The sequence below is a fragment of the Chiloscyllium plagiosum genome, chromosome 23 (assembly GCF_004010195.1).
Source record: "Chiloscyllium plagiosum isolate BGI_BamShark_2017 chromosome 23, ASM401019v2, whole genome shotgun sequence".
In the NCBI taxonomy this organism is placed as follows: domain Eukaryota; kingdom Metazoa; phylum Chordata; class Chondrichthyes; order Orectolobiformes; family Hemiscylliidae; genus Chiloscyllium; species Chiloscyllium plagiosum.
The window spans coordinates 45,262,433-45,282,871 of record NC_057732.1 but is presented as its reverse complement, the minus strand read 5'-3'; the positions used below and the strand labels follow the sequence as shown (position 1 = coordinate 45,282,871).

At 39.2% G+C, this 20,439-nt stretch overlaps 1 protein-coding gene across 3 annotated transcripts in view; it reads right to left on the bottom strand.

Annotated features, from left to right (window-relative positions):
- Positions 1 to 20,439, bottom strand: part of net1 (neuroepithelial cell transforming 1) — a 166,185-nt gene that overhangs the window by 6,846 nt on the left and 138,900 nt on the right. For 2 of the 3 annotated variants that reach the window (XM_043714079.1, XM_043714080.1), the window contains exons 4-5: positions 1,303 to 1,410; positions 186 to 356 (exon numbers count right to left, since the gene is read on the bottom strand). In XM_043714079.1, the coding sequence (XP_043570014.1) occupies positions 186 to 356; positions 1,303 to 1,410 (279 nt within the window). Of the gene's footprint in view, positions 1 to 185; positions 357 to 1,302; positions 1,411 to 11,444; positions 11,681 to 20,439 lie in introns of those variants that run through there. The other variant, XM_043714081.1, reaches the window with a different exon arrangement.

Sequence of the window (20,439 nt, the reverse complement as noted above, 5' to 3'; positions counted from 1 at the left end):
GTGGATCTACATGGCTAAATATAGCCTCTACAATTCTTAAAATAATGCCAACATGGAAAAATGAATACACTAAGAGGTCCACAATTTAAAATTTTTCTTCAAAACAACTTTGATGTTTTCTTGATATATTTTGCCCTTATATATATAAAATGCCCTGAAAATTTTCAACTTAATGTATTTTATACCTCTTGCCGCTTAATTTCCTTTGAAGAAAAATTCTTCTTTGTACTCATATCAAGAGTCTCCGACCACAATTTGCTATTGTGCCTTTTAGGTGGAGTTGGGGCTGAGGTTTTGCTGCATAGCTTTTGAGAGCAACCTGGCGATTTGGTGTCAGTGCGGAACGTTATGGATCTCTGCAGATAGAAAATCAGGGCGGTTAGCATTCCAAAAACAAGGCAATAAAGCATTTAAATCAGATTTGAAGATAGTTTTAAAACACTATAACCTTTGTCTTAAAAGAAAGAAACTTCTTTGTGGACGGTTTACTTTGAAAAGGTGCATCTTTGGTTTCACGCAAGGGGAATCTAACACTAACACCCAGTAATATACAGAAAAGCTGATAAGATGGCACATACTCATGTGGACTTGTTAATTATTATATTTTCTTTTTCATCTAAACTAGGTAGATGTTCAGGAGCTCCCTCCAAACCAACAAGATTTACACAGTGATCAAGATTTTCTCCAAATCAAACATGTCAGACTTCAGTCTAAGGCTCAACCACACTGCACCAGCATGCTGATTCCTATAGCTTATTTTGGTTAAATTGCAGCTGATCATAAAAGTCAACTTTGTGACTTTTAGCCAGCAAAACAGGTCAAACTTCATTGAGATCTATACATATACTCAGAAGTGTACAAAGTTTGTTTTGATACAAAGATAAATGAACTGAAAAGTTATTTAGGATTTCACGTACATACTATAAAGATGAACAAAAACTCAACACAATGATCTTTAAACCCGAACTGTAGTTAAAATATTTTAGCAGCCTCAAGGTGACCAAAGCCAAGTTTGTACTGATAGAAATTTCATCAGTAAATATCCTTCCAAGGGGGAAGTCAAAGAGGAGAACAAGGTTGACAAAGATGACCTTGCTGTTAATCAAATCAAAACATTTCTTAAATGGTGCTTTTGACAACTGTTTTGACAATGTCAGACGGTATTAAACTCCTGAGAACACTTGTGGAAGAGGGGGCAGGCTTTATTAAATGCTTGAGAGATCGAAATGTTTTAAAGATGCTCACAAAATCCTAAGCTATTCTAATAAGGTCTGTTAAGCAAAAAAACCCAAGAAATATTACCTGTAATGTTTGACCAAAGCGTCTGACTGCACCATTTTTTGACGGGGATATTAAATTTGCCAGAGATGATACACGTGACAAGGGCCGAACCCGTTTGTTGCTTGGCTCCTAGAAGAGAGGAAAAAGCATAGTTTGTCAACATGATGATTTTAAAGGAGCCCCAAAGAATTTTGACTACATCAGATTAGCAATAAAAGGTAGGTATCTGTTCACACACCAAATATACAAACACTTTCAATGTTCTCAAGACAGACAAAAGCAGTGTCTTGTTACTGACTTGAGTAGAATTTGGCCAGACTTGACTAAGGCAGGAACAGTGACTATTTTTAATTGAGCGGCAAGAGATAGAGAAACATTTGTCCTCTGGTGAATAAAAATTTTGCTGTGTCAAATTGATGAGAATGCCCTAACCTTGCATTAATATACAACCCTAGCTCTGTACAGCAGACTAGGTATAAGAATAAAAGGTGATTTGATGGCATTAGTCTGCCTTATCCAACATCACCCCTCCCTCCCCCCCAGGCTTCAGGATCAGCACTTTGAATGAACAAACTGAACAGTTACATAGAAGTGTATAAAATTGCTAACTGTACAAAAATCTGAGAACAGTACAGAACAGCAGCAGTTTGGACATTAGACTGACATGTGCTCTACCTGGATTTTTATTGAAATGTCTATAAACTCAACTCCAAGATGACCACCTTGGTTTTATTTCCCACCTCCCCTTTGCCCTCATTTGAACACAAAAGGACATTTTACTACAAGTATTAATTTTCAGTAATGGATCATGTTTAATTAGAAACAGAGAACATCTCTCAGTTTATTTATTCACTCCTTTTACACAGCTAAAGACCAGCAACTCATGATAACCACTACCTGAATGCTTTTCAAATGATTTAGCAATATGTTGGGGCAACCAATGGCTTGGCATGGGCATCAGGCAGCCAAGGGTAATCTTAAAAAGGTCTTGTCCAACTACTAAATAAGATAAATCACAAGATGTTAAATTTGAAGCTTGCCATCTGATGCAGGAGATGACAGTGTTGTGAGCTGGCAGGCGAAATACCCCATCAAAGAGGCCAGGGGAAATCAGGAAATATCGAGACTAGAAGTTTTAAATGCAAGAGAAATACAGAAACAAAGGAAGCAATTTTAACAGATGAGATTCTATCATAAATTAAATAGACTACTGCATTATTCTTAATTCAGCTCAGAGGGTCTCCCATCCATCAGTTAATTCTCATGGTACAGGACATTGAAGAAAATTGATGCAATACAATGCACAGATCTGATTTTACCTGGATCTGAAAAAAGTTTCACACCAGGGGGAAAAAAAAACAGACCAGTTCTTGGCTTCTGGGATTCAAATAAGACACAGAAGCTCAAAAGACTGTGGAAAAAAGTTTGAGCCATGTGAAAAAGGTTTTTCCTGGTAGCATTTCTTGCATGCAATGGCCGCATCAACTGCATGCCAGTGATTTGAGAGCTGGCACGAATTGAGTATTTTGCTCAAGGTAAAAAAAAACAAACGATAGAGATAAGGTGAAAGCATGCCTGAAGTGATCAGTAGGTCCCATCATGCAGCTCATGTTCCCACAGGAATGCTGAAACAGCACATTACTAGGTGTGAACTGGAGAGTTACAAGGCAAGTTCAGTTGTCTCCAATGTTCACCTGCACAATGTCACCTTGTTATTGATAGGGGTTATTGCATTTAAATTGTGGTCCCACAACATTTTAAAGTAAACTCTGGTCTCCAATTCCTCTACAGCACTGTCCTGCTTATCTTTATTCTTAAAAGGTAGCCCAATTAGGTCAGCAATCCATGGTTGGACATGTTTAGCAGGTACCTATTAGAGAAGTTAGAAGTAGAAGTTCAAAATGATAACTGAAGAAAATCTATGTTTCCAATGACAGGACAATGAGAATGTCTACTTGGCGGATGGCAAACAATTGGCACAAATAGCAACAGAATAGCTACAAAACAGATTAGCGAATTAGATTGACATCAACCTTACATTCCTTCACTTCCTGTCAGTCATCACTAACACTAATGGGCACAAAGGCACTTCACACAACATCTGAATGTTGTGCCTGCTGTACAGTTCTTTAACACTGAAGTGCAGTACTGGATGCCAAAGAAAATTACAGTATACAGTGAATACTCCTTGTATACAGTTCACTGATTCTTAGACACTGCCCAATGTAGCTATTCTGCTGATGGAAGACAACATCCCTTTAGCTAGCAGTATTGCCACCCCAAATTAACCCAATGTAGATTCTGATCAATTTTGTATTACTGTATTGTAATGCAAGAGAAAAAAACCCTAAGGAAATAGATTTGGAAAGTCAAGGGAAAAAAAAAGTCAGGTATACAATCTACTCTATGCCTCAATTTTGTAAGAATCTCTTCCCCATGGCAGACATGACTCAGACCAGAGAGCGTAAGTTTAAGGTGAACAAGTACTTTAGAGCAGATCAGAATTTTTTTTTTCCACCCAGAGGGCAATAGGTACATGTTGCCCGCGAGTGGAGACAGGTACTCTTGCAACATTAAAGCAGCATTTTGATTACTTATAATATCAGGGCATAAGAGGCTATGGACCAAGTGCAGGTAAATGGGAGCAGTGTAGTTTGGAGTTTGTTGGTTAACACAGACATGGGCCAAAAGGTCTTTTTCTATGCTGCGTGACTGACTAAAATGCGGTCAATAAATTTTGATCTAACTTGAACAAAACTGTTAAGCAAGAACAAACAGCTGCCATTTGTCAACTGCTTGGAGTCAAGTTTGGAGCAGAGAAAAAAAAAGCCCTTCAGCACAGTGTCATAAACAATCACTGCTCATCATAGAACTGTATGCTACAGTGACAGGCCCCTTAGTCCACCACATCTGTGCTGGCCACGAAGGGAAAGAGTGTGGAATGTAATGGATGGGATGCTAATCAACAGACTGCTACATTCTTAAATGGTGTTGAGCTTATGCATTCACCACAGACCTCCTTGCATGTGACTTGCTCTTGTAACACTCGTATTTATACGGTTAGCCCAGTTCAGTGTCTTGTCACATGGCAGTCCCCAGGAGGGACTGTGAAGGATTTAGAGGTGTGCGCGCGCATGTGTGATGTTTACACACTCCCATGGAAGACAGTCATTGCCTGACATTTGTGGCAAGAATTCTACTGCCCCCTATCAGCCAGAGCCTGGGAGGTCTTGCTGCAAATAGACATGGGTTGCTTCAGTATTTGAGTCATGAATCCCATTTTCCAGCACCTGCTTACTTCTATCATTTTCTCCATTGTTTCTTTAGATTAGATTAGATTAGATTAGATTAGATTACTTACAGTGTGGAAACAGGCCCTTCGGCCCAACAAGTCCACACCGCCCCGCCGAAGCGCAACCCACCCATACCCCTACATTTACCCCTTACCTAACACTACGGGCAATTTAGCATGGCCAATTCACCTGACCTGCACATCTTTGGACTGTGGGAGGAAACCGGAGCACCCGGAGGAAACCCACGCAGACACGGGGAGAATAGTTTAATGAGTAACTGCACCTGTACAATAAACTTCAGTACTTCTGCTGTTTACTTTCCATTACATTTGCATTCAATGGTGAATGCAAGGAATAACCAAAATACATTGCCCAATACATGTGTTCTGCCCATACTTGCCAGGCACACTTGTACAAATTGTGTTACAGCTTAGTTAACCAGCTAGAATACATTCAAATAGCTTATATTTCAAGCAATGTTCAATTGAAAACAACATTTCCCTTGGGGCAGAAAAGTCAGACATTGATTTTAGGTCGTCTGCAATCTTGCTTTGCACGAAGTGGAAAACTTGTGACTTTGTTTTAAGGTGTTCCTGCATGTAAAATCACTGTCCTCTCCCTTGTTGATCTGAAGCGGAGACAGAATCAACCTGTGGCTATGCTGCTTGAACCTCCCATGCCCCTTCCAAAAATAACTGGTAAGCTTTCAAACAGTGTCAGAAACAACCAGCATATCTGTCAATAAGAATGCTCAACAGTCTAGATTTTCTGGTTGAAACTTCAGTTCACATTTAAAACATTTTCTGCCTATAATCACAATTCCCAGTTTTTATACAAGTTCCAACACAATGGTCAACTTGCACACCTTTCACCAATGTGACAAACCATTTTTATTCCACCACTTCTCTCATTCATTGGCCTAAGTCTGGATGGAAGAAATGGGCATCTAATGAGTTTCAAAATCACGGAATTCATCCTGCACATGTAATAAATCTTTCTTCCCATTGCATTGACTGACTCTGGTTCTGAGTCAACACTCAGTGTACTTGTTGGGCCGAAGGGCCTGTTTCCACACTGTAATGTAATCTAAAATAATCTAATCTAAAATGTAATCTAAAATCTAATCTAAAAATCTAAAACACTCAACTAGCCGCATTAGCACACTTCCCAATTCCTTACATACAGCTAAATCGAGAAAAAAGTTGAAAATACCTCTTCCTAATTGAGATGATTTTGGGTTATACTGGCTGATATGGGTCATTTTTAAGAAATAATGATCTTTCACACAATTCCTTTTCGATTCAACATTTAAAAAGTTGCAGTTCTCCAAAGCAGATTCTCAGAGTGCCATGAGCAGCAAGATCTTGTTTGATGTATTCAATTTTCAACACTGATAATTAGAGGATATTAGAATGTTGAACTATAGGACCTTCCATAAGGGAGACTTTTAAAAGTTTTTGTTGTGCAAATTCACGTGTTAAACAGCTGCAGCCTCTTATCGTAGGCACGAAGTTGACACCGAGCTATGGATGGATGCTATAGATAACCCAAGGTTATTTGATCCTTGGGAGTGACACTTACTTGACAAATGAATATTTGACTACATACATGGAGACACTGATCTAAACTTATTGATATTACATAGGCCTATGCTACTCCATATACTGGCATTTTTAAACAAGGTTTCTTCTATAAGCGAAAAAACTTAGATGGCACAACTTCAGTGGAAAGGCACTCTGGACTGTTAACAATCCCCAATTGCTGTGTTTTAAAAATACTCTTGCATTTGACTTTTTGGGGATTTTTGCAAATTTCAAATGTTGCCATGCTCTGACTTATTCCTCAATCACGTAACACTGCCTTCTCCCTATAACCTTTTTAAACAACTAACAGAGCTTGCTGCTGTTAGTATCAGCTCAATTATGAACGTTGCCCTCTTACAGTTGGGTGGCACGATGGCACAGTGTTTAGCACTGCTGCCTCACAGCACCAGAGACCCAGGTTCAATTCCCACCTCAAGCGACTGACTGTGTGGAGTTTGCACATTCTCCCCGTGCCTGCGTGGGTTTCCTCCGGGTGCTCTGGTTTCCTCCCACAGTCCAAAAATGTGCAGGTTAGGTGAATTGACCATGCTAAATTGCCCACAGTGTTAGGTGAAGGGATAAATGTAGGGGAATGGGTCTGGGTGGGTTGTGCTTCGGTGGGTCGGTGTGGACTTGTTGGGACAAAGGGCCTGTTTCCACACTAAGTGAAAAAAAAACTTAGCATCTGTGGAGAAACAAGTTAACGTTTGAATCCACTGACCTTCGGATCTGCCATCAATTTGTTTTGTTTCAGATTTCTCGCATCTGCAGTTGTTCTATTTTACAAAAGGTGACTGATTCTATATTGAAATACTGTAAATGGGACCACCACATTAACCATGCCAGACTTCTTTGAGAAAAGTACTGTTCTTTCACTCTGGGCATTGATGCTGGGTTAGGGTTTACAGACTAAAATAGAACCAAAGGTACGCTGGAATTTAGAATTGCTACAAGAACTGTTTTGCAACAAGAATAATTTGTTTAAAGCTAGCAGTTGGGAAAATTGTTAAATAGATTGAGTAGGAAATGATGCAATTAGTATGGAATGCTAACTTCTCAAGTTAGCTACACAAACTCTTTGTAATTGTTAATTCCAACAGTTGAAACCACCCACTGAAATTCAAATTAGCAGCAATTTCTAATTCAAGCTGTTGGCTAAAGACAAGAAACAGGAATTATTCTGACAATGGGGTGACAGATCGTATCAAATGGCCGTACAGCAGGAAGAATTCAGGAATCAAGATAGATCTGTTCCTTTTGTCCCATGATTAAGTGCGAATTCTTCACACTTGACATAAGGCAGCTGTCAAAGTGACACCAAACCACCCAGATTCTTGATTCTCAACTTCCACAGGTAGAAAAAAGTTCTTTTCATTTCAGCTATGATCATCAAGAAGATGCTTGTCAAGATAATGCTGAAAAACCAGCTCTGCAATGACAGCTGTATATTAATAAATCTATATTCAAATATCTGCATGCGTGCAAGTTTGCTTGTGGCAGTAAGCAAGTGGCAAAATGTGATGTTTTTTGATTGAAATTAAACCTTTTCTTGTTGCTTCCTAGAACATGTTTAAAGTACTCCAGGTCCAGTGGAAAACTATTAGTTCCTAGTACCAGATGATGTATGTTGTTTGGTGACCATAATTGGGCTCAGCACTTAGGGACAATATTATACATGTAAAACAAAGTCATTGTTAATCTGTACAGTGTGGACTGTCAATCTGTCCTGATGCAGTATGACATCTCCAGAGTAAGTGGGCCATAAACTTAGGTCATCAAGCTCAGAGATAGGGTATAATGCAAACAAGATAATGAGGCCCATTGCTATCCAGTTATTGCTGTAGGAGGATTTTTTTAATACTCAACATCTACATAATTTATTGAAAAATGCAGAGTCTGTAGGTGGTGATCAGCTCAGTCACAGCATTTTGTTTTAAAAAAAAAGCAGAAGAGTGACTTTTGGTGAAAAAATTTTAACATTACAAATGTTAATATTAATTATACTCAAGTGTTGTGTCAGGCTCTCTTACGTAAATGCTGTTATGTACAAACATTTCGTTTCCCAAAAACTTCACGAAAGTAAAATTTCACATCTGAAACGAAACTGGATTGGTTGGACAGGAAGTTATATAAATCACAAGCTATAAACTTTTCAAAAAAGGATGTTAGGGAAGAAGAATAGTCTTTAGGACAATCAAAAAATTTCCAACATGTGCATCCTGTAGCAAGAAAAATCCCTTCAAACATCAATCTTCTGATTTTGGCAAAGGAATGGACACCTCAAAATGGATTTATCAAATTCAGCCAATTTTTAAATCACTTCACGCATTTACATATTTGTGGGAAAATGTTTGCAGGCGGTATGGTGTTCTGAATTTATAAAGCTCCATCACCATTCTACAGAATGAGACTTTACGTAAAAATCCAGGCCATCTGGAAGGTTCCTCCACTACCTTAACTCTGCGCCCTCCATTGCACCAAGTGTCGAGAGAGTTAGGACTGAAATCTTCAAGTTTGAAATTTGTACAATTTTTCTGAGCAACTTAGCCAAAGTTCTGGATACACATTTTCATATCATAGATTCAATGAAATCTAAAGTTCCCCCCAAAAAAAGTGACAATCCAATTTTCACACTTCCCACTTTCCTAACATTAACTGCTAACTCAGACCAGAAACTCTTCGCCACAATATTTCCAGGGTTTGAAAAGATCTCTTCCAGATGCATGACAACCAAAACTGGACCCCATACAAAGTGAGCAAATTAAAAACACTCGCATGACTGCCATACTTGTACCCTAATCAGTTTTATAGTTCAGCATTCTATTTGCTTGTTGCCTTTATTCAGGATTCGTGAATATAAGTGCGGGCATATCAGACGAGACCAGCATTAAATATTCATCCCTTTACCCTTCCACAAGGCAATGATAGGGACCCATTTGCTGCAATTCTTTGTAGCAGGCCAATTCTTTTGAATGATGTGTTCAGCACCTTCAGATCAATTAATCAATATTGGTCTGGAAATGGAGTCACATGTAGGGAAAAAAGTACAGTGGGATACACACAGTGAACTAATTAGGTTGTGTTTGATAGAAGTTCAGTAATTGTATTTAACTTCAGATTTTAAAAAAATTCTATTCAGTGATTTTGAAGTCTCAGATTATTAGTAACAATTACATTATCATGCCCACATTTTTCACATTGTTGAAAGTTGTTTTCTGTTGATTATTTTTGATTGAAAATTTAAATTTGTATTAAAAAAGTCTTTCTTCTAGCTCCAAATGTTGTCTCCTTCCAACTTTAATTCCAAGTTTGGTATCGCTCCCAATTGCAACCAGTTCATTCCAAGCTGCCCAAACTAGAAATTTGCAATCCATATCTTCAACTCTTTACAGAGAAGTGATTTGTGCATTATATAAAAGCTGAGAATGTCTGTTGGAGTTGTGCAAAAGTATAAAAGATGAATCAGCAGGACAGTAGTTTAACGGTGTTCAGACAAAAAAAAGGAGGTCAAGCCCCACTGTTTCAGGTTTCACTGATAACCTCTCCATGGCCAAAGGAAGCATCTTGCTACATCATGTTTAGCTAGCCCTCCCTCGAACAAAGGAACACGCTGACTGATTATTTCAATACAGAATGCATCATTTCCATTTTAATTCAAAAGTGTGGATACAATACTTCAATTTTACTTTAAAATAAGATTACAAATTCAATATTGAAGTCATAATATTTCAAATACGAAGCTGAATACTGGATTTGTTTTGTTTCAGTTTCCCCAATTGTTACTTTGTTACACATTAAATCTCAATACATTTTGTTGACATTGCATCACTTGCATAATATTCTGAAGACAATATCTCCAGTTGGAATATGTACATGTAACTCACATTTTGCCTAGCAGGGATTGTTGAATAGGTAGCACTGTATCAGTGGAAACAGGTCAACTGGGGTATCGCCACCGCTATGTAATATCCAAAATTACTTGAAAAAAAAAGTGCTTACTTTCATGCCAACATGAATAGCAGGCATTTTAACGGAGTTTGGTTTATAAAAATACATTTTACAAGGTGCTTATAAAAGCAGAGGATAAAAAAGTTGCAGTGTATTTATAGGAAAACAAAATCCATGAACGGAGCTAAATTTTAGTCATAATAAAGAAATTGAAAAACAAAACAGGAAAGACAGAATAAGGGTCACAAAACACAGGTTGAAAAGAGTAGTGATCGCCTGTTAACTCTGAAGTGAAGCAACCATCTGAATATAACCAGTATAAAAACAACCATTTGAACAACTGCTGAGACAATCAAGCCACTTCCAGCTGATTCTCAACAAAAAAAAAACAACAAATTAACATGCTCAAAGTACACAAATGGCATGAACTTCGACTAAATCTTCCAAAGTCTCTACAAAATGCCCACAAAATATGCAAAATACATTTTTAAAGAGATAGCAATATGAATAGTTGAGATGCAGAACAGTGTTTCATTCTACTGATAATGACTTTGTCATATTGAATGTTGGATACTGAAGTGGCAAAAACCTGTAACCTCACACACCAGCTTAGCAGAGATCACAATTGCTAAAAAATGCTTTCCTTCGGACAGGGACAGAGAAAGGGTGAGACAAATACTAAGATAATTAGTTTTCTCTTTTAAAATGTTAGTCTTATTTCTAAAACTTCAGCTATTTTAGAGAGAAATATTTTTGTGCCTGTGAAGCATTTTTCTTCTGCAGCATAAACCAGATCAGTCACTCTAATCTAAATTATATTAAGTGCAAAACACAATCACTGACATTCTGCTTGCAATCAAAAGATTACAAAGCATTTTGCAAACCTAAGAGTTATGCAATATATTATCCATTAAGATAAGAAAAGTTCTTACTGAGCAAGAATTTAAACTGACCAGAGATTTGATCCATATGCCATTTCAACATGCTATCAGGCACCCAGAATCTTTTCAAGGGCGAGCAAAGTATATCAGTGATGATTGCCCTGCACAACTGTCCTCACACTGAGCCTTTTCTCTCAGCACACACGAGTAACAGGATCTGATTACACTGAGTACAAGCTGTAGCCCAAGGTCAGAGCCGAATTACTTAGTACCTTAGATAAAGGGCGAACCCAGGCAACTAACGTAGAGTTAAAACAACTTTTCTTAACAAAAATACTTTGAAACCTTACGGATCATAATAATACATAAGTTAACTTCACTGTTTATAACATTTCCATTCAAATTAGTATTAAAATTAAGCTTCACGAAGTACTTAAAAAAAATCAAGAAAACCTTACCTCCAATTCCTTTGTGGAGGTAGCTTGTGACTGAACATCCACCACAGTAATAGCCCTTTTGGTGGGCAAAAGGTTTTGTATCTCATCAAAAGCAACCATATCTAATAAAATTCTTATTTAAATCCTACTTCTTGGGGAAAAAAAACTGGTGTCCGGAGAGCACAAACACCACTCCAATCTCTGCGCTAACTTCTCTACACTATTACCGTAGACGAACTCACACGCAACTTCAGACAACTGGGAGGAGCTCAAGCTGAAGTGCAGCTGCCCACACTTAGATAATCAATCATCTACTGACTCTGTAGGTGGACCACACCCTCTGCTCCATCTACAAATCGTTGAAAAGTTCAATAAACCCTGAACAGACGGGGAAATGAAGACTTACAAGCTGAACTCAAAATAATTCAGCACAAATAGATCGATGGGGAAGGATTTAACAGATCCCGCTCGCCTACATTTCAAAGTCAACATTTCGTTCAACATACTCGTATTTTCTAATTAAAAATGTAGCAATTAAAGCAAAGTTACACATCCTATTATTCTTGAACAGATCTACCACACCAGTCTTCGACCATTAGGTTGTAACATCACGGAAGAGGTCGACAAGCTTGGCTCAGCTAAATTTGGTGGAAAGGTTAACATCATCTTTTTTCAAGTGTAAATGTCTTCAACTTGAAGCTGTTATGCCCAACAATAGCATTCTAGTTAATAGGGAGTCGAGCTTTCAGCTCCAAATTCAGTCAGTGTTAAACCTTTGGGACAAACCCCATTTCCACCCTTAATACCTCAAAAATGAACTTTACAGACCTCTTCAACTCCTCAGATTTCAGCTGATGTAAAACTCCGTGTCTCTGGTCCCCAAGTACCAATCACCCAATTGCTGCCAGTGCCATAGTTAATAAATATTGCTCTGAAGACCTCCTCGTGGGTCTGCTCCTGGGCCTGGCCAAACTGGCCACCAACAGGTCCAGGCAGCGGGCCGTGGAGGGGGTCGTTAGGGCCGACTGCCTGCCCCTCTTCTGCGGTTACGTTAGAGCCCGGGTGTCCTTGGAAAAGGAGCACGCGGTGTCCACTAACACCCTGGAGTTGTTCAGGGAGAGGTGGGCGCCGCAGGGAGTGGAGTGCATCATTTCTCCCTCCAATTCTATTTTGATTTAGTCCCTACCCTCCCCTTCACTGTTTTGATCACACAGCACTGCCCTTTGATGTGAAGGGCAGTGTTTGTCACTGGCCACCCGGGTGTTTTCCTATCTTCCTGGTGGTGGAAATTGAATAAAGATTCGTGCACTTTGTGTCTTTCACTGTGTCTCACACCTGCACACACACACCACGGGTGCTGGGGGAAAAAATAAGCACTACCGCACTTAGGTGGTAGTGTGGGGGTTAAATTTAAAAGAAAAAAAAATAAAAAATAAAAATAAGAGTCGAAAAAAAATAAACAGGGGAAAAGAAAAAAAAATATCAAAATTGTTGTCCTCACTATATTACTGACTTGCAGGAAGGAAATGAATGTACCAAAGCCACATTTGCAGACAACACAAACTTTAAGAATTGGACTTTTTTTTATATCTTAGATTACTTACAGTGTGGAAACAGGCCCTTCAGCCCAACAGGTCCACACCAATCCTCTGAAGGACAACCCACCCAGACCAATTCCCCTACATGTAACACTACGGGCGATTTAGCACAGCCAATTCACCTCACCTGCACATTTTTGGACTGTGGGAGGAAACCTGAGCACCCAGAGCAAACCCACGCAGAGAATGTGCAAACTCCACACAGACAGTTGCCTGAGGCAGGAATTGAACCTGGGTCTCTGGTGCTGTGAGACAGTAGTGCTAACCACTATGCCACCATGCCACCCCTTTTGTCTTTAAATTCTGGTTTTGTATTTGTATTTTACAATGGCATTGTCAAATGGAAACTTTGTATACTTTACACTGTACTCAAGTATACAGTTCATGACAATAAAACCTAGATGAAAAGATAGATTGCGAGAATGATACAAAGAGTTTGCAGAGAGTTTACACCAATTAGAAATTAGTGGACAAAGTTAAAAATCACACAACACCAGGTTACAGTCCAACAGGTTTATTTGGAAGCACTAGCTTTCGATGCGCTTCCAAGCAAGTGCTTCCAAATAAACCTGTTGGACTATAACCTGGTGTTGTGTGATTTTTAACTTTGTCCACCCCAGTCCAACACTGGCACCTCCAAATCATGACTAGAAATTAGTGACAAGTCTTTTTCCACATTCAACTGTAGGACATGTTATAGTGCCTGCTATTAGACTTGCCCACGATGGTTTTCAAAACTTTGTTTGGCAAGTTCCCAAAATGTGAACTTTTGATGAGGGGAAATGGGGCATCTGGGACCTGACTGAGCAAAATAATTACATAATTTTTAATCTAATCAATATCAAGGACTGGAAAATAACTTGTGCAAGACTTAAGATTTAAATTAGGGTGAATTTAATGTTAAACAGGTCCAGAAAGAGAAGAGAGGAGCAAAGATTGCATTGAGGGAAATGAGACAGAAAAGGTAATTTAAAAATCTTCAACAATTAAAACGTGAGTTGAGATTCATGAGTTGGCATAGTTAATTTTCAGAGCCGGAAGACATTAACTGACCGTAATTAACACTTCTATTAAAAGAGTACTTAGATGGAAACCACAGGACAACATTTTATGGTGAATTTATCTTGCAACAGGTAAGGAAATGTAGTAAACAGACATTCTTCAACGCAATTCACTGGCAAGACAGACAATGAGATACCATTTTTGTGAAGCAGTTGGTGGAGTAGCTAATCTCAGATGAGCAACCTGTGAATTTCCACATTTAACTGCATGCTTCCATCTTGCTTGAAGTTGTGGTCAAATTTGTGCAGTTAGCTATGTGTTATTTTTGATAACAACTTATGTGCCAACATGTTTCAATATTACATGAAAGAGAATCCCGAGTGAGACACAGAAACAGAAGGCTGAAAGGTGACCTTATAGAGGTTTATAAAATCATGAGGGGCACGGATAAGGTAAATAGATAAGGTCTTTTCCCTGAGGTGGGGGAGTCCAGAGCTAAAGGGCAGAGGTTTAAGGTGAGAGTGGAAAGATTTAAAAGGGACCTAAGGGGCAACTTTTTCCTGCATAGGGCGGTGCATCTATGGAATGAGCTGCCAGAGGAAGTGGTGGAGGCTAGGACAATTACAACATTTAAAAGGCATCTGGATGGATATATGAATAGGAAGGGTTTTGAGGTACATGGGCGAAGTGCAGGCAGTTGGGACTAGATTAATTTAGGATATCTAGTCGGTATGGATGAGTTGGATCGTTGGGTTGTTTTTGTACAGTACATCTCTACAAAAATCGTGAGATCAGGTCAGTGAAGGAAAAATTACAAAGGTAACAGAATAAAGTGATATCTGGAACTTAAAACCAGATTTGCAACGTATTTCAAATCAGAACTCTATCTCACACCAAAACACACCACAAACCTGGAGTGCAGGTTCATAGTTCCTTGAAAGTAGATAGGATAATGAAGAAGGCATTTGATATGCTTTTCTTTATTGGTCAGAGCATTGAGCATAGGAGTTGGGAGGTCATGATGTAGCTGTACAGGGCATTGGCTAGACCACTTTCGGAATACTGCGTGGAATTCTGGTCTCTTTCCTATCGGAAGGATATTGTGAAACTTAAAAGGATTCTGAAAAGATTTACAAGGATATTGCCAGGGTTGAAGGATTTGAGCTATAGGGAAAGGCTGAACAGGCTGGGGCTGTTTTCCCTGAAGCGTCCGAGGCTGAGGGGTATCTTATAGAGGTTTATAAAATCATGAGGGGCATGTTTAGGATAAATAAACACGGTCTTTTCCCTGGGTTGGAGGAGTCCAGAACTAAAGGGCATAGGTTTAGGGCGAGAGAGGAAAGATATAAAAGAGAACTAAGGAGCAGTTTTTTTACACAGAGGGTGGTGCATGTATGGAATGAGCTGTCAGGAGAAGTGGTGGAGGCTGGTACAATTACAACATTTAAAAGACATGTGGATGGGTATATGAATGGGAAGCGCTTAGAGGGATATGGGCCAAGCGCTGGCAAATGAGACTAGATTAGGTTAGGATATGTGGTCGGCATGGACGAGTTGGACTGAAGGGAATATTTCCATGCTGTACATCTTTATGACTCTAAATCTAAGCTTTTCACTTGAACTTGTTACTTGCTTGAGTCAAAATCTCTTTAAAAATCTCCATTCACTGCACATCACATCAGCAAAAAGTAGATGAAGCTTCATAATGCAACTCAACTCAAAACAGAAGAAGAGAAAGGGGAATTAATATTGGGTATTGCTGAAACAGGCCAAGGCCTTGAATACGATTTTGAGTCAGTCTTCACAGTGGAAGACATGTCTAATATGCCAAAGAATGATGTGAAAGAAATGATGGGAGGTGAGAACCTAAATTCAATTGTTATCCCTAAAGGGGTAACCAAACCTGAGGGTCTAAAGGCAGATAAGTCCCCTGGTCCTGATGGAATGCATCCCAGGGTGCTTAAAGAAATAGCGGAAGTTATTGTAGATGCATTAGTGGGCATTAACCAAAATTCACTAGACTCCGGACAGTTACGGCAGACTGAGTCATAGAGGTGTACAGCATGGAAACAGACCCTTCGGTCCAACCCGTCCATGCCGACCAGATATCCCAACCCAATCTAGTCCCACCATATCCCTCCAAACCCTTCCTATTCATATATCCATCCAAATGCCTTTTAAATGTTGCAATTGTATCTGCCTCCACCACATCATCTGGCAGCTCATTCCATACACGTACCACTCTGTGTGAAAACGTTTCCCCTTAGGTCTCTTTTATATCTTTCCCCTCTCACCCTAAATCTATGCCCTCTAGTTCTGGACTCCCTGACCCCAGGGAAAAGACTTTGTCTATTTATCCTATCCATGCCCCTCATAATTTTGTAACCCTCTATAAGGTCACCCCTCAGCCTCTGACGCTCCAGGGAAAACAGCCCCAGCCTGTTCAGCCTCTCCCTGTAGCTCAGATCCTCCAACCCTGGCAACATCCTTGTAAATCTTTTCTGAACCTTTTCAAGTTTCATTGGAAGACAGCAGATGTCATGCCACTGTTTAAAAAAGGGTGTAGGTAAAAGGCAGGTAGCTATAGGCCAGGTCGCTTCATATCTGTAGTCGGGAAAACGTTGCAGGCTATTATTAAACAAGAAATAGCAAGACATCTGGATGGAAAGGGTTCCATCAGGGAGAAGCCGCACGATTCAGGAAGGGAAGGTCATGTTTGACAAATTTACTGGAGTTCTTTGAGGATGTAACAAGCATGGTAGATGGAGGGGAACAGGTGGATGTTGTATACTTGGATTTCCAGGAGGCATTTGATAAGGTGCCGCATAAAAGACTCATCCATAAAAAAAGAATGCATGGAGGTGCAGGAAATGTACTGACATGGATAGAGCTCTGGTTAACCAATAGAAAGCAGAGAGTTGGGATAAATGGGTGTTCCTCTGGTTGGAGATCAGTGGTAAGCAAGGTGCTGCAGGGGTCAGTGTTGGGCCCATAACTGTTCATGATATATATAAATGATTTGGAAGAGGAGGCAGAGTGTAAGGTGTCTAAGTTTGCTGATGACACTAAATTGAGTGGAAAGGCAAATGAATAGAGGATGTGGAGGGTCTGCATAGACATTTAGATAGGTTAAGTAAGTGGGCAAGGGTCTGGCAGATGGAGTACAATGTTAGTAAAGGTTATCCAGTTTGGAAGTAAAAATAGTAGGTCAGAGTATTATTTAAATGGTGGAAGATTGCAGCATGCTGTTGTGCAGAGGGATTTAGGAGTGCTTGTACATTAATTGCTAAACATTGATTTCCAGGTGCAACAGGTAATCAGGAAGGCAAAAGGGATATTAGCTTTCATTGCTAGAGGGATTGAATTGAAGAACAGGCAGGTTCTGCTGCATTTGTACAAGGTGTTAGTGAGGCTACACCTTGAGTGTTGTATGCAGTTTTGGTCTCCTTACTTGAGAAAGAATATTATGGCTTTGGAGGCAGTGCAGAGGAGGTTCACAAGGTTGATTCCGGAGATGAGGGAGTTACCCTCTGAGGAGAAGTTGAGCTGCCTGGGACTGTACTCGCGAGAATTTAGAAGAATGAGCGGGATCTTTTAGAAACGTATAAAATTATGAAAGGGATAGACAAGATAGAGGCAGGCAAGTTGTTTCCTAGTGGTGGGTGAGACTAGGACTAGGGGACATGCCTGAGGACGAGGGGGAGTAGATTTAGGATAGAGATGAGGAAGAACTGATTTCCCCAGTGAATCTATGGAATTCTCTGCCCAAGAAAACAGCAGAGGCAGCTTCATTAAATATATTCAAGACACAGTTGGCTGGGTTTTTGTATGATAGGGGAATTAAGGGTTATGGGGATAATGCAGGTAGGAGGAGCTGAGGGACGATGGATAGATCAGCCATGATCTTAATGAATGGTGGAGCAGGCTTGATGGGCCAAATGGCCTACTCCTGCTTCTATTACTATGAAACGTGTTTAAGAAACACAAATTGTTCCTGTCTTTTGCAACCAAAAGCTTAAGTATAGGCTTAAATTATTGTTGGTTTGCTAATCTTATAACTGTTGGCAAATCAATTAGCAAATCATCATAGCTTCACCGTACTGCTTTGTAAAATGTCATACTATTGATATACTGGCATAGCAAGCTTGCCTTTGGAGAAAGAACTGCAAAATAAATAAAACGGAACTAATACTACCACATCAAAAGCATCATGGCTCAACTTACAACAAGGTTTGGAACCTGAATCCAAAGGCAAACAACCAACATTCGGTGCTTCCATATCCTTAATATCTTTTCTTCTAATATGTCAGGAAGCTAATCCAAATAGGGAAATATTGCAAAATAACTTTACATCAACTGTATATGAGCAAAAAAATTATTTCCTCCAAATGATTGTTAAAAAATTATGTTTACAATTTCAGAACAATTAAGTTTCATACGAACATTAAATCTGTGATTATTAAATCTCTGTACAGCATAAATTAGGAAATTTGGCAGCAAGGAACTGGACTGTATTACAGAATTGCTTCCAGTTGCAGAAATTCAGAAGTATGCATCAGCTTTGCGTAGTGCTGATTCTGTCATACGTATAACGAACTGCAATTTTGGCAAGAATAGGAGAAAGCTTTGAATACTAAGGATACCAAGAAAGATGATGGAAGTTAACCTTTGTTTCTGGGCGCTGGTGTGCTTGTGATTTTTCAGACATGTAGGTTCATGTAAATGATTTTCTTTCCAGGGCTCAGAATGGGAACAAAGCAAGAATTAAACTAACTTTCATCCCCGGTCCATACCATGGACTGAGTGTTTCACAATTAGCAACATTGTGTCACAATTCTGCATTAACAGGGAGTGTTGCAGGTCTTACCTTGCATTATGTTTATTATCTATAGTAAACAGCTTCTGCAGCGCCAAATGGAGAATAGGAGCAGACTTCATGTGGCAGCCAGATCATAAGGACCATCCATTTAGTTTTACAAACAAACACATAAAAGTCCATCGAGTTTTGAAGTCAATTTTTTCAACTGGAACAATCTTTTATGTGTCAAGAAAATGAAATTTCCTGGGTGAAAAATCACAAACTTGCTGTAAAGTTTGTGAAGTAAATAATATTTTTTAAAGAATTTGTAAATACGGGAAAACCTGACAGAACTTTAAGATTAGTACTGAGTCAGGATCAGAGAGGCAAAACAAAATAATAGGATTCACAATAATTGTTCCACAAAGATGGAGAAATAAAACTACTTTTAAACATTCTTTAATGTACCTTAAATAATCAGATTACGTTACTTCAGAACAACAAAATAATTCCCTTACACTGCCTTTTGTGAATCAAGTTCTAGTACCTCACTGCCAGATATAAAATCATGACTGGGACTTGATTTGATTAGTCACAATGCATGGCTTTCACAGATTGAAGTCATATTACGTTTTAAATAAAGTATATTTCATGATGATGACTACCTAGCACCTGGTTTAATCAGAGTTGCATTTAAATTTTATTTCAAAATTGTAATTTATTGTTTCTATCTTCTGTTTGTTATTTTTGCTGGACTAAAATGCCATTTTATTTCATGATTAGGTTAGATGTTGCTACAAATGTAACTCAATTATAGGCATTAGATATTTATTCTACTGACTGGTACAAAGGAATGTAATCGATTTAATACAATTTCATGTAGAACCTTGGATGGTTCCAGCATTTTCCAGAATTCTGTAGACTCTGGAAGAGTTCCAATTGATTGGAGGGTAGCTGATGTAACCCCACTCTTGAAAAAAAGAGGGGAAGAGAAAACGGGGAATTATATGCTGGTTAGCCAGACATCAGTGGTGTGGTGGGGAAAATACTGGAGTCAATTATTAAGGATGTAATAACTGAATGTTTGCAAAGCAATGACAGAATTGGCCCTCGTCAGCATGGATTCACTAAAGGGAAATCATACTTGACAAGTCTTCTGGAATTTTTTGAGGCTGTGAACAGTTGAGTGGACAAGGGTGAATCAGTAGATGTTGTGTATCTGGACTTTCAAAGGCTTTTGACAAGGTTCCACACAAGAGATTGGAAAGGAAAATTAAAGCTCATGGTATTGGATGAAATGTATTGATGTGTATAGAGAACAGGTTGGCAGAGAGGAAGCAGAATTGGAATAAACGGGTCCTTTACAGAGTGGCAGGCAGTGACCTGTGGGATGCTGCAGGGCTCAGTGCTAGTACCTCAGCTGTTCACAATATACGTTAATGATTTGGACAAAGGAATTGAATACAATATCTCCAAATTTATAGGTGACACTAAGCTGGGTGGCAGTGTGTGCTGTGAGGAGGATACCAAGAGACTGCAGGATGACCCGGAGAGACTGGTTGAGTGGGCAATACTTGCCATATAATGGTCGCAAAAACAGGAGGGCAGATTATTATCT